The sequence below is a fragment of the Mugil cephalus genome, chromosome 8, assembly GCF_022458985.1.
Source record: "Mugil cephalus isolate CIBA_MC_2020 chromosome 8, CIBA_Mcephalus_1.1, whole genome shotgun sequence".
Lineage (NCBI taxonomy): Eukaryota > Metazoa > Chordata > Actinopteri > Mugiliformes > Mugilidae > Mugil > Mugil cephalus.
This window is the reverse complement of record NC_061777.1, coordinates 25,297,648-25,313,456: the sequence shown is the minus strand read 5'-3', so window position 1 is coordinate 25,313,456 and position 15,809 is coordinate 25,297,648. Positions and strand designations below refer to the sequence as shown.

General features: G+C 41.4%; 2 protein-coding genes across 2 annotated transcripts; one reads left to right on the top strand and one right to left on the bottom strand.

The window, feature by feature from the left end:
• Positions 1-8,175: 8,175 nt before the first annotated feature.
• On the top strand, positions 8,176-10,830 carry bcl2l16 (BCL2 like 16). The gene is made up of 3 exons (XM_047591524.1): positions 8,176-8,307; positions 8,396-8,994; positions 10,032-10,830. The coding sequence occupies exons 2-3, from the start codon at positions 8,512-8,514 to the stop codon at positions 10,158-10,160; spliced, it is 612 nt and encodes a 203-aa protein (XP_047447480.1). The 5' UTR covers positions 8,176-8,307; positions 8,396-8,511; the 3' UTR covers positions 10,161-10,830.
• Positions 10,684-13,326, bottom strand: tubb2b (tubulin, beta 2b). The gene is made up of 4 exons (XM_047591522.1): positions 13,168-13,326; positions 12,163-12,271; positions 11,963-12,073; positions 10,684-11,833 (listed from the first exon to the last, which is right to left on the bottom strand). The coding sequence occupies exons 1-4, from the start codon at positions 13,222-13,224 to the stop codon at positions 10,770-10,772; spliced, it is 1,341 nt and encodes a 446-aa protein (XP_047447478.1). The 5' UTR covers positions 13,225-13,326; the 3' UTR covers positions 10,684-10,769.
• Between the last annotated feature and the right edge of the window lie 2,483 nt (positions 13,327-15,809).

The following is a 15,809-nucleotide window of genomic DNA, read 5'->3' as shown; positions in this document are numbered from 1 at the left end:
AGGTAGAAAGTTGGAAAGTCTATCTTCCTGTGAGGAAAAGTATAAAGGAGTAGGAAGCCTGAATTCCAAGTTGTGAGGACAGGGAACATTTCCTGAGCACAGACAAAGTATATAATTACTGCTGAGATGGGAAGATGAGATCCTGTTAGGTGTTATCATGTTTTGATTGCAACAAGCTTTTAAGGAAAAAATAACTATTTGAACTAATCACAAAGGGAGATCAGAGCATGGAAGTTCATTTCACATCTTAGCCACTGTCCACCTCCAAGCTGTCTTTGACACTTCCACCCACATATCATATAGAGCAGGGATCTTCAATGTTTTTCAGGCCAAGACCCCCCAAACTGACGGAGAGATTAAATAGGGACCCCCTACCTACTATATGTGTTTTATATTTAACTCGACCTAATATTCTATTTATAAATATACATTATTATCATCATTTTGCATTCAATAGTAAGCTATTCAAATAATACACAGGTTCAAATATATATATATTTGTATTTCAATTGTAACCTCGTGTTTTAAGTTGAAACTGTCAGTCTGTCAATTATATATACATAAAATTAAAAATATATATAAAAAATGTCTGATCAACCAAAGATTTTGCGACCCCCCCTTGGAGTACCTCCGCAGACCCCATAGAGATTGTGGACCCCCTGTTGATATAGAAGCACTTTGGTCATTTTCTTCTTGGTATGTTGGAGCCCAAATTCGCCATATTTGGATGAGTGGTCAGAGCTGCAAAAAAGGAAGGGGTGGAGCAAACCAAGAACTTGAGGTCACACAGGAGAGTCTTATCAACCACAAGGTAGCCATGACCCAAACACTATGCTTTATCAGTATAACACAGCACCTTATTTCACCAAGGTTATCTTTAAGCAGTCAGAATAAGACCAACAACACCTATGCAACATATGAGAATTTGGAGGCCAGGACAACACCTTGTGCTGTTTTTCATGTTTTTGAGTTGTTCCTAAAGCATTTTATGTGTGTCTGTAATTGGGACTAGGAACACTTAAAATTAGGGATGTCTCGCTCAAATTTTTTCCCCCAGATCCCATCATTCAACATGGAGTATCAAGCGATGTGAGTCCTGATCAGATCTCAAACAAAGAAAATGTCACCCCGTGGGGATTCAGAAAAGCTTTCCTCATCTTGTATTCTCCTTGAGACTGTGTCAAGCTAACTTTTCTCTTCTTTAAAGCTTTCGCCTGAGTGGACTATACGGATTCCGTTTTACAATGTTTTTTGTAGGCTGTTGTTGAATCAAGTCAGTAGTATTGAATGACGATCTCCTGTAACCACCTCACCAAACAACCACAGTGCACAGTTTACAAATTGTTATCTGACTGACTTCACTTTCCAGGGTAAAGAACGTCCTCACAGCAGATGTGTTTAGTCACGTGATTTTGGTTCTCCTTTTTGTGGGATTTTTGACCGCTTTAACGCTGGCCAACTGCGATTAAAACAGAAGAAGGAGAAGCAGAAGAAGGTTAAGAAGTTTTGATGGCGGTTTTTAGTTACAGCAGAGCTAAAAGAAGTAACTAACAAAGATCAGCCAAGCTGGATCCGATCAAATCATTTTAAAAATGCCTGGATCAGCAACAATTGAGAGAATTCTACTTCAAAACAATCAGACAGCACACTAAAGAGAATAGTGATCAATATGAACAAAAAACAAGAATAGTTCTACTGATTAGATCTTTAAACCTTGATATCAACTATTTTATGCTTTAGTTCCAACCTAATGTGCTTTTAAAAAAACATGCATTTTTTGTCTTCAGCAGTATTTCTAGATACAGTGCACAGATGCAAAATAAAGAAAGTCAGATGTTTAAGCTTTGGTTTCTTCAAGCATTCCTGTAGCTGCTAGTCAGTTGTGCATATTTGAAGATACTGTCATGTTACAGAAAGAGAAGGAGGTTGTTTATTTGTCACTAACAAAACACTGCAATTAAAGAGACATATTTGAAAGGGGAGCAGTTTTAATTCGAGATGCGGAACCACGAGAGCATTTACTTCTGAATTCATTGATCAGTATGCCCATGCACCCATAGAACGGAATAATACTGCTTTACAATAGCCACATCTGCAGATACCGCCGCTATCTAAAAAGCTTGAACGGTGCAGCAGAGGGTAAATGGGAGCTGGAGAGTCTGGTGTGAATCGATAAAAGCCATCAAACACCTGAGGGGTCCCCCAATTTTCCCACAAACCACTCCACCCCCTGGGCAGGGGGGAAACAATGGTGGAGCATCAATACCTGCAATTGGGAGAAGGCAGGGCAGGAGACAGCGGGCAAAACACACAAGTGGTTCGCCTCTCCTCCAGACAGCAAATGGGCGCGCAATCGTTTGCATCAATTCAGTCCAGTGGGAGACGGAGTCCGGGATGGGGAAGGGGTGCCATTAGGAGTGTATTGGTACAGAAGGTGGGCGCCAGGGACGAAGAAGGGGTGTGGAGGTTTTAAAGCAGGTAGAGATGGAGACACAGAGGGATATAGGTGTTTTCAATTACCCACAAATTCAGAGCAATTTCCTCTTCTTTCTGACCACACCTCCCACTGCGAGGTTGATGGGAATCCTGAACAAAGAGGCGTGGAGATCGCGATTGTTTGACTGCAGGTTGGTGGGGAGGAGCAGGAGGTGGTCGGTTTTCATCCGTCTGCTTTGTTCAACCTTTCTCTGTCACCTTGTAGCTTTTATTGGAGCCTTTTTTTTTCTTCTCTTTTTTTGCAGTGGGTAGGAACTTCAAAGTACATTTCAACTTCTGTGTAGATTTTGATAAGCCACTTCCTGAGAGGGAGAGATACTCTTGTGCTGCTTAAAGATAACAGACAAACACCATTCATACACCATTCTGCAGGACAGGACCATGCTGTTTCTGTTATGCAAAGTGGTTAAATTTGCTCCGTGGCAACGGCACACCTTATATCACTGATCACTCTCAGCTACCGTTAAAAACTCCCAAACCTGCCATTTGTGTACTTCTATTAGCAGAGAAAAGAGGATTTGTGATGCTTTGGATTAAATTATAGCAGATACTTTGTGTGTGTACTGTGAGGGGTCCTGGAGCGAAATGCAACACAAACACATGAGAAAAACAAAACCACAGTCTTCATCAGGAGCAGAGGACTGAGGCCTGTGAATGTCAGTTCACTTAGATATGAACTGATTCAGTTTCTGGTGTATAAATATGAGAATATACTTTCCATAAACTGTTCACACCTATGTTCACATATTCAGAACATTTCTTTTGATTTTTGATTACCTGAGAGTATCATTTTGCTTTATAAATGCTTTTAAAATAAACGTTGGAAGCTGACCTGTGTAGCAGAAATATAATCCACAGAACCTTAATGTTAATGTTACACTCCATGTTTGGACAGTGCAAATGAGAGATACAAATTCAAAAAACAGAAGAGGCTTCTTGTTGTGTTTAATGCAATTATGCCAATTCCATTCCAATTTCAATTCCATACATGTAAATAATTTAAAGCTAGCTTAACCACGTGAAACCGCACATATGCTGCTGGAGTCTGATGCTGCAGACTGTATGCGAGTATAGTTGGCATTCAGCAGGAATTGTGCATGTGGTGTTCCATCTTCTCTTTGTGACAATTGCTGCTTTCAAATGGAACGTGCGGACTACTGTTCATAACATGGAATACCATGTACTTATGCTTGATGTTCACACTGTAACACTGACTGTAAGCTGGGAGAAAACCGCTGCAGGCCACCAAGCAGAAGCAGTTTTAGCCTTAGCACCAACACAACCTGCTGGGCCAGTGGCTGATACTAAGCTTTGGACCCTGACTTCCTCCATGGACCACATCACCCCAGTTCTACAGCAGCTCCATACAATTAAAATAGAATTAAAATAATTTCATATTGAGTATGAGATCCTATTATTTACCTGTAAGGCTCTTCACAACCAAGCTCCATCATTTCTGTCTGAACCTCTCTAAATACACACACCCTTCGTACTCTCAGGTCCTACTCGGCTATTAAACTTACTGCACCACCTGCCTGAGTCTATCTGCTTATCAATTTAACCTATTTTCCCTTTTTCTTATTTTTTTATATATTTTTAAATCTGCTTTTATTTTTATTGCATTGTTTGCTTTATTCCTATGTTTTATTGCACGTTGCTGTATTTTGTCAGTGACCATACATGCTTTGAAAGGCACACAAAATAAAATGGATTATTATTATTATTGTTATTGTTATTTATTCAGGCTAACATTTAGCCTGAATAAAGCCTCTAGTGAGGGTTAGAGTCAAAGCTAACAGCAGAGCAGAAAATAATAGTGTATAATTAGGACATGACGCCATTATGATACTTACTCTGTTGTTAGCTTGCTAACTATAACCATCAGTAGCTTCTAGTGCATAGGTCTTCAACAGGGGCTGCAGGGGGGTTGCAAAGTCTGTGGCTGATATATATATAGATATAGATAGATAGATAGATAGATAGATAGATAGATAGATAGATAGATAGATAGATAGATAGATAGATAGATAGATAGATAGATAGATAGATAGATAGATAGATAGATAGATAGATAGATAGATAGATAGATAATTAATTAATTAATTTTCCCCCACACATTTAAATTTCTTTATATACACATTTACATGAATCCAACATATTTTAGTAAAGGAATAACTGGAGGCAGAAGACATTATCTTTCAGTCACCACCCTCCTGTTGCACATATTAATACATACATAATATTTGAACCTGTGTATTATTTGAATAACTTAAAGCTGAATGCAAAATGATAATAATAATAATAATGATGTATATTCATAAATAAATAAATACATAAATAGCACTAGGTCAGGTTTAATATAGAACACATATAGAATGTAGGGCCCCTACTTAATCTCTCCATCAGTTTGGGGGTCCTTGGCCTGAAAAATGTTGAAGACCCCTTGAGGCTTACTGTTAGACGTTGTTGCTATAGAGCTAGCAGCAGTAGTCTTCTAATGATTTACTGTCAATGTAATCTTTAAATGCCAGAAACTTTGTGCATATGTCTTTCCATGTTGTAACAACAATTGTGCTCACAAGTTAAATTTAGTTCTATAAAGGTTTCTTTGTAGTTTTATATGTAGGGCTTTGTATAAGTGAAATGCTGATAGACCAATGGTTTTATCTCGGCCTATAGGCCTATAGGTAATGTTATGCCATTAACATTACCTATAGGCCATTCATTTTCTTTGTTGTTTGCTCGTTAACTGTAAGTCTCAGTACATTTTGGAGGTTAAGTTGGTGCCTTGGTGGCTAACTGTTGCAATAATGCAGTTCTCTAGCGGTGACCCACTCGTGACTTATGGTCAATGTTACGTCCTGAACGCCAAACATTTGAAGTGCACAGCATACTACTTTGTAACCAGAAGTTCACAAATTCCAGTGTTTGGTTTATGGCTAAATAGGCAAATGTTTGTATGCACCTATGCTACAGTAAGATGGCAAACATGGCAAACTTAATACCTGCTACATAAACAATGTTACTATAGTTTAGCCACTGTGAGACTTCCTCCCCTATGCACTAACTGTGTCAGACCTAGAATCTCTCTACAGGAGACAGGAAGTCACCCCCCCCTCCACAGATGTTGCCACACAAACACATGAGAGGCCCGATAGGAGGCTTTATCAACCATGTCACTTCCTCTCTTCCTCCTAAGAACCAGAGTAGCAAGGTAGCCATTTTACATACTCACGCTGATAGTATATCTGAAGTAGTGTGTGTGTGTGTGTGTGTGTGTGTGTGTGTGTGTGTGTGTGGAGGAGGTTGGTCGGGGTTATTTCTGGATGATTAGCCGTATCTTCCCTCATGCACATTCACAATGTATGCTGTGCCAGATGGCCAGAGAACACAGAGCTGCTAATGGTACCACTTGATCATGTCTTTACTTCGCTATAAATCAGTAAATTAACAACGAACATAAATGCCATACATAGAGCATTTGATTGAGCCCCATGTGACATAAAAAAAGCCATTTCATAAAGGAAGAGCAAACACTTAAAGGACAATGTAGATTTGGCTATGCGTGCCTGAGTGTTAGATCCTGGGATGGATCTCATGGGGAATCATCCACAATTTAAACACGTTTACTTGAATTTAATTAGAATGGCTCTTCATATTTGCATTTGCATACATTTTTAGATTATAGAGAGGTAAAGAGTGTGGTGTAGGTTAATTAGGCGGCATGGCCCAATTCCCAAAATGCTTTTATTTTGCTTATTATAAACAAGCAGTTATGAGTTCAAATCCAAGGGAGAGCCTTCAAATTCCATGTTGGCCTCAGCCACATGCACGATGGTAAATGAGAGGGAGTGTAGTAACACATTAGTGCTCCCATGTGGTGAAATACCAGCCACGCTCCGCTTTTTAAAGGGTTAGTCCAGTCAAGAAGATTATACTAAAATGTCTGACATTTTTGTGCCACATACAACATTGAAAAATGATACTGACATTTTACTTTGAAATATGTTCAGTTCAAGGCTTTGGCTCTCTAGAAATTAAAAAAGCTGGATTTGAACATATATTTTGTAGTTCACAGGAGTCCCAGTAAGGACATGAACAATACCAATGCAATGAAACTGAAACAGGTGAATGGAACACAGCGATGTGCTGTTGTTCAGTGAGTCCTGGCATTTATGTTGATATTCATTTGATACGTACCACCATCTGAATGAACATTGTTGCAGACCAATCACACCCTTATGGTAACAGCAAGGGGGTGTTCCCAACATCCTGGTGCCATATGTTCCCCACATAAGCGATGCACAGGCACGCAGCCATCCATGTGATGTAAAAGAAAATGTGATTTATCAGAACATGCCACTTTCTTCCATTGCTTTGTGGTCCAGTTGTGACTCTCACATGTTCATTGCAGCCACTTGGCAGTGGACAGTGGTCAGCAGGTACATCAGCTACACAGTCCCATATAAAATACACTGTGTATGTGAACACCTTTCTATCAGAACCAGCATTATACATTTTAGAAATTTCACCTGTCTTTCTTTCTTTACTTTTCATAGATACTGACCACTGTGGACCAGAAACACCCAACAACAGTGGGCTCCCTTCTTGAACCGCCTACCGCGTGATGTAGCAGACTTAGTACGTAGAGACCGCTGCAATGTGGATTGGTGCCCCCCTCTGTATCTCCCTTATGCTTAGTCTCAAGTGTTGATTTTGTTTTATTGATATGACTGCACAGTCCCTGTTCCATGTATAATGTCTAAACTGTAAACTGTCTTAGAACTTTCCATGTAAGGTCCGTTATAGTACTGCTACTCTTGTGTTTGTTTTATTTCTACATGTATATATTTTTTTTTATTTATTTTAGTTTATTTTTTTGCCTCTCTTTCTATATGTCATTCAGTCTATGGGATATGTTTTTACTTGCCTCTGCTGTCATGTATGTTCTCTGTTCTGTGTCTGTTTAAAAATGAATAAAATGTCCACTTGTCAATTTTTTGCTGCTTTTAACATCAACTTTGAGGACAAAATGGTCATTTGCTGCCTAATATATCCTATATCCTGAGACAATGAAATAATCTGCATTATCACTTGATTAGTGACTATGACCAGTTAAGGCCAATATTTCTCTATTAATAGTTCTCTATTAAAAGTCCTGTAGCCCACTTAGCAACTATCTATATTTGCCAAAATGTTATGTCGGTGTACACTGCAGCTTACCCCTTAATAACCCTAAGACAATACTATGCCACTGAAATCTGAAATTTAGACTTTCCTTAACAACTGCTTCCGTATATGCCCACCAAGCTTGTACTAGTCAACTGATTTGAGCATCCAAATTATGCTTCCAAATTTCAAATCATTTTTCGCAAAAGTCATAAACACAAATAAATGAAAAGAAATTAAGCTTTCATTGTATAAAAGACATAAGAAAAAGAGGTTTCTTGTAAGGCTACACATCTGATAATACCTCTTTTAGTGCCCTGTTTGTTTGGGATTGTCTTTTGCTTTAAAGCTAACCTGTCTGTCGGTGAGGTCCTCTGCGCTCTTTAATTAGCCCTGCTGCTCGCATTGGAATGGGGATGTGGGTGAGGGCAGCTATGATTGTGCATTTGAGGTTGGAGATCAGTGTCAGTTTCCAACAAGGGCTCTATATTTAGCTGGTGGGGGGGACTGGGTGACCCAGCCTGACTGCTAGCATATACAGACACACTCTCCTCTGGTCCCCAAAACTCCTTTCTCTGCTGCTGTCTTTATTTTTACTTTATTTTTGCGTGAAAATCCTTTTTATCGTTTTTCAAAGAAAAGGTGAGTCATTGAATCTTTATTTTCTGAACTGACACCGGAAGTACACGTGTTTATTCTTCTAATTTTTGCACTGACATTATCCCTGCAGCTCTGTGACAGACTGATGGCTTTGAGAATGGCTGTGCTGCTTGGCTTTGGAGCTGTCCTCTGTGGTGTAATGAGAATACAGCTTGGTGATTAGTGCAGTGGCAGTCAGAGGCAGCCATGTGTCAGTCAGAAATGCCGGAGGCCAGACTGGGCCTGGACAGTCCCGACCTGCTCGTGAGAGAGGCTTTTCTAATGGCCCATGACTACATAGACTATGTAACCAGAGGTGGGGCAGATGGGGATATGGGTCCTGCCCCTACAGCCTGCACGGCAGCCCTGCGCCACGCCGGGGACGAGCTCCTTATCCGCTTCCCCATCTTCTTCAGACGCTGGCCTCGCATCTTCCAGGACGTGACGAAGAACACGGCGTGCCCCATGCTCGTGAGCATCCTCGATGAGCACTTCTTCCCCCCCGTCCCCAGGGGGCAGCGTAGGGACCTGGCCTGGAGCGCTGTGCTGTCAGTGTATGTGCTGGCTGGCCAGATGGCTCTGCACTGCCACGAGAGGGACATGGTGGAGGTCCTCCCCCAGCTGAAGGAGTGTGTGGGGGCCTATGTGGAGAAGGTCATCTGCCCTGAGATACAGGACAAGGGAGGATGGGTACGTGAACATTTACAATTCTGCTTTAGATAGAAAGAAGGAGTGAGCTAACACCCACAACACAACTCTGTCAAACAACAGTGACACCCTCTTCTTTTCCAGGAGCTCTACACTGACTTAATATTGCACTTCATTGAGCTCAAGGATGTGCAAGACACAGATCCTAAAAGAAAGACTAGTTAAAAACTGAGGCAGAATGAAATACACTGATTTAATCCCAAGACCCCCAAAACCCTGGATCCTACACTTCCCATGATGCCATTTGATATCACCAGAGCCTGGTAAATGCCGGCTCCTTGTAAACTCCATGGCCCTGATTTGTCAGACTGTTTGTTCAAAATGCTTATTCTACTGTACAAGACTCCTTCTTCCTTTCTGTTTAGTGCTCTTAGCTATTATTAAACAGCCCCAAACATGTAAAATTAATGGAGCCCCCCTTTTAACGCCAGCCCTGCCCACTGGAACCAATTATTTTTGACAAATCCAGAGTTTGTGAAGCTCGGGGTTGCTCACAGAGAGTGCAATGTTAGATGTTTGTTCTGGTTAGATCCCCTCTCCGTTACTTCCCATGCAAAGCTGCCTGAGTTGAATTAACTTGCCGGGGGGGGCCTGAGGCAGAATTTAGCTGTGGGACTCCACTGAACCTCATCTCCCCTCCACTCTGTACATTTTCTTTGTGAAACCTGTTGCTCACTGCAGCACCATCGGATTTACCTGGAGAGTTTTCTGCATCAGTGAGGCTGGGGTAATGTGTTTAAGATGCATTTTTTGAGGTATATGCATCATTTAAGACATAATAAGCCTTTCATTTTCCCACAGTGGGGAAAGATAGGTGCCTATCATTTCAGTTCATATTGTACTGTAGTGAAACATATTTCAGTTACACAAATGACGACACTGAATTTGGACCTTTGAAGTTTTGGGGTCTGGGATCCACTTGACAGAGCTGCGGGTCCAACTAAGTCTGAATGCTGCACATTGGAAAACATTAAATGTACTTAATGTGAAATTTTCCTCTGCTTCTTTATCTCTGACAGAGCGGCTTCATATCACGCTTTGGAGAGAAGCAAAACTTGGAGGGGCAAGTGAAGAAAGTGTGCTGTTGGACACTCACGGCATTAGCCACAAGCATCCTCTTCTACAGCCTGTGGAAAAGAATGGCTTAGCAAACACTGCCATCTTGTGACTTTAAGCGGTTACTGTTCAGATGCATGCTGTCACATGAAAGATGTCTGCACGGGTGTTATAGTGCGTTTTTTTCTGTTGGAACTTCTCAAACACATCGACGTGGCTCACACAGAACATCTAGTGTTCTAGTCGTCACATGTGCATCCCTGTGACCCATTTAAGCCACTCTAATAGTCACATGCTGGTTAAAGTTGACGGCTAGTGATGTCAGTGCAGCAGTATGTGAACTCTAACCTGGTATTATTACACCATTGTAGTCAGGATTAGAGCACATTGACCAGTCTTTTGAAAAAGTATTCATGGATAATTTATGCATTCGCAATTAAATGCAGTTTTGTTTTTTTAAGTTAAAACTTAAAAGAAGCACTGCTTATGAGTATGCAGACATGAGTACTAGGATATGATATTCATGATAAGATGATCAGCTATGCACTTTATATACAGTGCACAAATAAACTCCTTAAATCTGCATTAGGTCATTAAAGCCAGGGAGACGTCAAATATGCAGTGAGCTTTTTATTCAGGACACTTACACAGAACTTGGAAAAACACAAAAATGAACAGCAGAAGTTTTAGAGACAAGTAGATTAAGGCAGGTCCTCGTCGCCTTCCTCCTCCTCAAACTCGCCCTCCTCCTCAGCGGTGGCGTCCTGGTACTGCTGGTACTCAGACACCAGGTCGTTCATGTTGCTCTCTGCCTCGGTGAACTCCATCTCATCCATACCTTCACCGGTGTACCAGTGGAGGAAAGCCTTGCGCCTGAACATGGCTGTGAACTGCTCGGAGATGCGCTTGAACAGCTCCTGGATGGCAGTGCTGTTGCCGATGAAGGTGGCGGCCATCTTGAGACCACGGGGAGGAATGTCACACACAGCGGTCTTGACGTTGTTGGGGATCCATTCAACAAAGTAGCTGCTGTTCTTGTTCTGCACGTTCAGCATCTGCTCGTCCACCTCCTTCATGGACATGCGACCACGGAAGATGGCGGCCACTGTCAGGTAGCGGCCGTGACGTGGGTCGCAGGCAGCCATCATGTTCTTGGCGTCGAACATCTGCTGGGTGAGCTCTGGCACAGTGAGTGATCTGTACTGCTGGCTACCTCTGCTTGTGAGGGGAGCAAAGCCTGGCATAAAGAAGTGGAGACGGGGGAATGGCACCATATTTACAGCCAGCTTACGCAGGTCAGCATTGAGCTGTCCAGGGAACCTGAGGCAGGTGGTGACGCCACTCATGGTTGCAGAAACCAAGTGGTTGAGGTCACCGTATGAGGGGGTTGTTAGTTTAAGGGTGCGGAAGCAGATATCATAAAGGGCCTCATTATCGATGCAATAGGTCTCATCTGTGTTCTCTACAAGCTGGTGGACTGATAATGTGGCATTGTAGGGCTCAACAACGGTGTCTGATACTTTGGGTGAAGGCACCACGCTGAAGGTGTTCATAATACGGTCGGGATATTCTTCACGGATTTTGCTGATGAGCAGGGTGCCCATACCAGAGCCCGTACCGCCACCAAGGGAATGTGTTAGCTGGAAGCCCTGAAGGCAGTCACAGCTCTCTGCCTCCTTCCTCACTACATCCAGGACAGAGTCCACCAGCTCTGCACCCTCCGTGTAGTGGCCCTTGGCCCAGTTGTTACCAGCACCACTCTGGCCTGCAAGTCAAGAATCTAGGTTTAAGTCAACAGTAAAACATGTGACATGAAGAAATAAATTAAAAATGTATATATATATAAAAAAAAATTTGATTTATGCATCTCAATCCAAACTCAAAATAAACCCACCGAAAACGAAGTTATCTGGCCTGAAGACCTGGCCAAAAGGTCCGGACCTCACAGAGTCCATGGTGCCTGGCTCCAGATCCACGAGCACAGCGCGGGGCACATATTTGCCACCTATAAAAAGAAAACAGGGGTGAGGTTTATATTTTAAAAAAACAAAAGAAAAATGTTTTTGTGCAAATAATCACTTTTGTCTAACGTACCTGAGGCTTCATTGTAGTAGACATTGATCCTGTCCAGCTGCAGGTCACTGTCTCCATGGTAAGTACCAGTTGGGTCAATACCATGCTCATCACTAATCACCTCCCAAAACTGTAAGAAAAAAAAGAATGTATACTTGTTTTAGATAAACAAGACTCCATGACAAGCCAGGAAGCATTAAGGCTATGTTTAACCTGTTTATTCATGTTATATACACAATGTATATTTCCAAGAAAACATTTAAATACAGTGTTACTATTCAAAAGTTGTATTCATTTTCCCGCCGTGCTTCCATGGGCGCGCGCGGCCTGACCCCCTATTGGTCGTTATGAATTTTAAATTTCCTCTTGCGTCACTAACCGCCCTCTTCAGGCAAAAGCCAGGCGCCATTCAATAGAGACTGCCAAGTAGGCCTCAATGAGCGAGGTGGTTTCGGATTTGGAAAAAAAAAATAAAAAAAAAATTAAAAAAAAAAGATACAATGCATATATAAAATAAAATCGCTAAAAAAGCTCTTATCCATATACAAACCACATATTCTGTAATTTACTTATACGATTCAAAGGGGTTGAGTTTATTGTTACCACTCATTCGCATCACTTCCTTTTTTCGCATTGCAGTAACATTCGCTGAAACATTGAACATATTGAGGTACGTAAATCTATCCATTAATAATTACCGTTACGAGTAAATACGTTCACATTTCCCCTTACGCGTTTGCTATAACAAAAACAAAATAAGTGGACAAACAAAAAAAAATGTTTTATTAAATTTATTCGCCAACACGTCGACATATTACTGTTCTAAAGACGTCCTTAAGTAAAACTGCAGCTAAATTCAACGTTAGATAGGGGTATTTCATAAGTAGGCCAAGCTGATGTTCCCAGGGTGTGGTTTCTGGGACAAAGCACCGGCATTCAATAGCAATGAAAACGTTGTTCCTCTAAATGAAAAATAAAAAAAAAATCTCCGTTTAGCAATCTAAAAGCAAAGACAGTTTTACTAACCTTGGCACCAATCTGGTTTCCGCACTGACCAGCCTGGAGATGAACAATTTCCCTCATATTTACTGGAGGTAGGCGACTACTTCAACGAATGACTTTGGCTTTCTTAAAGTGCGTGCCCGATGCGTCAACTCTTTACTTTATACTGATACAGGATCCGTCCCATACCCTTTAGCTTCTACTCCTATTGGCTATTGCGGGCACGCATGCTTAACGGACAGAAATTTAAACCAATCACATGTTTGAATGCTTATCCGTTATTGGCCCAATCCGTCTGTCAATCACTTTCATCTCAAACGTGTGACTAACGTCTAATCTGTAGACGTTGCCCTACTTCCCTCGTGATGGCGGAAGAAAAAAATGATATCGACGTAGAGAATTTATTTTGCATCTTTCAGCCGTCCGTGAACACACGTTCAAAACAGCTGAACGTTTTTATGTGGGCAGTCGTTTGAAAATTGTTTCGTTTGTACAAATTATGCAACTGTAATTCTAGTCGAGGGTGGCTATTTAGCCATAGTCCACGTGGCTGATAAACGGAGCACAATGGTCCAGTTTAGCAGAAGTTTCACTGGCGGAAACTGTCGCAACATGACGGCCATGACTGATTCTGAGTCATGTGTTTTTTAGGCTAGAACGTCTACAGCTTTTCAGGCGAACTGGCCACAACATTAGCTCACTGCAGAGATTAGTTCCCCTTTCACTGATTCGGTCTGATAAGGACCTGGTATGTAGGATGGGCACTGTCATTCTTGGCCTTTAAATTACATAGCTGTGTGTGCGTGTGTAAAATATTTTGCCTGTATATGTTTTTTACATTTTAGTTAAGAATACACCAAATAGTAGGTGGATTTATTAATAAAGCAGACAATCAAATACTGCGTACAGTCCTCACATGATGGAGAAGTGATTCATTATAAAGCACCACATCCACATTGCCTTACCTCTAAAATTGGGAACATGCACATTACAACAAATGTATATGGAATTTCCTGAAGCATGGATGTCATATTTTATTGGTCTGAAATGGCCTCGGTGTGGTTAAACAGCAAAACAAAACAAAAATAGTCATTTGTTTTCACCATACTGGTTGCTTTAAAGCACAGTCGCGAAATGAGGGCACATGGTCTTATTAATAGTTAATCTGAATGCCAGGGAAGAATGACGCCAACACTCTTGCTTGGTACAATTGCCACAGGCATATCTGTGAAGACTGAGGGGGACATGTCATGCTCCTTGGAGGTTTGTCTGTGCATTAGTAGGCTTTAGACTTTCCATGGAACTCCCAAGCCTTTAGCACAGTAAAAATGCATACTGTACATTTTTATGTAGATTAGTTCTTGTGTGGACTGGTAAAGTCTCATTAAATCTAAATTATGAATTCACTGAGCCTAAGCATGGATGCTTTTACATCCAGCACACCCATGTTATACATGACACACACTATGTAGGTCATGCTTGTCCCTACTGTGTGTGCATTGTAATCTGAAACACAAAAGCCTATGTGTTTTGCAGTGTTATGTGACAGAGATGGTAGGAAATGAGAATCTAGTTTTCCTTCAGTGCACTGGACTTTGTAATTGCAGGTGGACAGGAAGAAATTTAGGTTGACTGGCCTGGAGGTTCTCCAGAGCAGGACCACGCGTTCCCCACCAGCTTATAGGCTCACTGGAACCAAAGAAAGAATGTGCTCTATTTACACAAGCTTTTTCACATTTAAGAAAGACCACAAGAGGTTTGTTGGTCGAGTATTAACGTTGGGAAAATGATATTACACCCAACAGTTTTCAGACTCAGTCAAAGTCACGTCCCCTCATAACATCAAAAGTCATTTAAAACAAATCAATTTCATCCCTGTTTCAATACTTCAGAGTAGAGTCACTACTACTACTACTACTACTACTACTAGGATACTTCCTGGGTTCCTTTAGGTTTACTGGGCACGGTCAGCTGGGAGGAGACCTTGAGATAGATCCAGATCTGGATCTATGCCGAGGTCTGTGGGGATATATGGTCTGGGAACGTCTCAGGATCCCTCCAGAGGAACTGGAATGCGTTGCTGGGGAGATGGATGTCTAGAATTCTTTGCTTAGCCTGTTGCCACCATGTCCCGCCCACCCATAAGAGGATGAAAATTCATGGGTAGATGGAATATTATTTGGATAATGCAAATTTACTGTCAGCGACTGTAGTTTTAACTGAAATGTTTTGCACATTTGGCCATATTTGTCACAATGTGCTTCTGAATATACACCTACACGATCTACTGATGTAACAAGAGAGGAGCAACCCACAAAAGCCTTAAGTCTGAGAATTCACCGCCCCTATGAACAAAGCTTCTATGTTATGTTAGCAATTGAGGACAGTGTATATTCCGCAGTTTTTTTTTTGGTTTTGTTTTTTTGAGACCAGAATGTATTATATGTTTTTCTTTTGTTAGCCAAGGCCCAACCCAGTGAGTTAAAATGCAACAATGACTTGTTGTTCCAGTTCATCCCAGAAGTGTTGGATGGGTTTGAGCTCCAAGCTCCGTGCCAATTTAATTATTCTACACCTGAAAATAATTTCTTTATGCATCCGGCATAAAGAATTGCGGAAGTCAGTGCCTAAAATATTACTGCTGTAGCATCACTTTCTTTTTGTTT

Coding starts and splice junctions, on each gene's coding strand:
- tubb2b (XM_047591522.1), bottom strand. CDS start 13,224: ATGAGGGAAATTGTTCATCTCCAGGCTGGTCAGTGCGGAAACCAGATT. Junction 12,272..13,167: donor GAAACCAGATTGGTGCCAAG/GTTAGTAAAACT, acceptor TTTTTCTTACAG/TTTTGGGAGGTGATTAGTGA. Junction 12,074..12,162: donor CTACTACAATGAAGCCTCAG/GTACGTTAGACA, acceptor TTCTTTTTATAG/GTGGCAAATATGTGCCCCGC.
- bcl2l16 (XM_047591524.1), top strand. CDS start 8,512: ATGTGTCAGTCAGAAATGCCGGAGGCCAGACTGGGCCTGGACAGTCCC. Junction 8,995..10,031: donor TACAGGACAAGGGAGGATGG/GTACGTGAACAT, acceptor TATCTCTGACAG/AGCGGCTTCATATCACGCTT.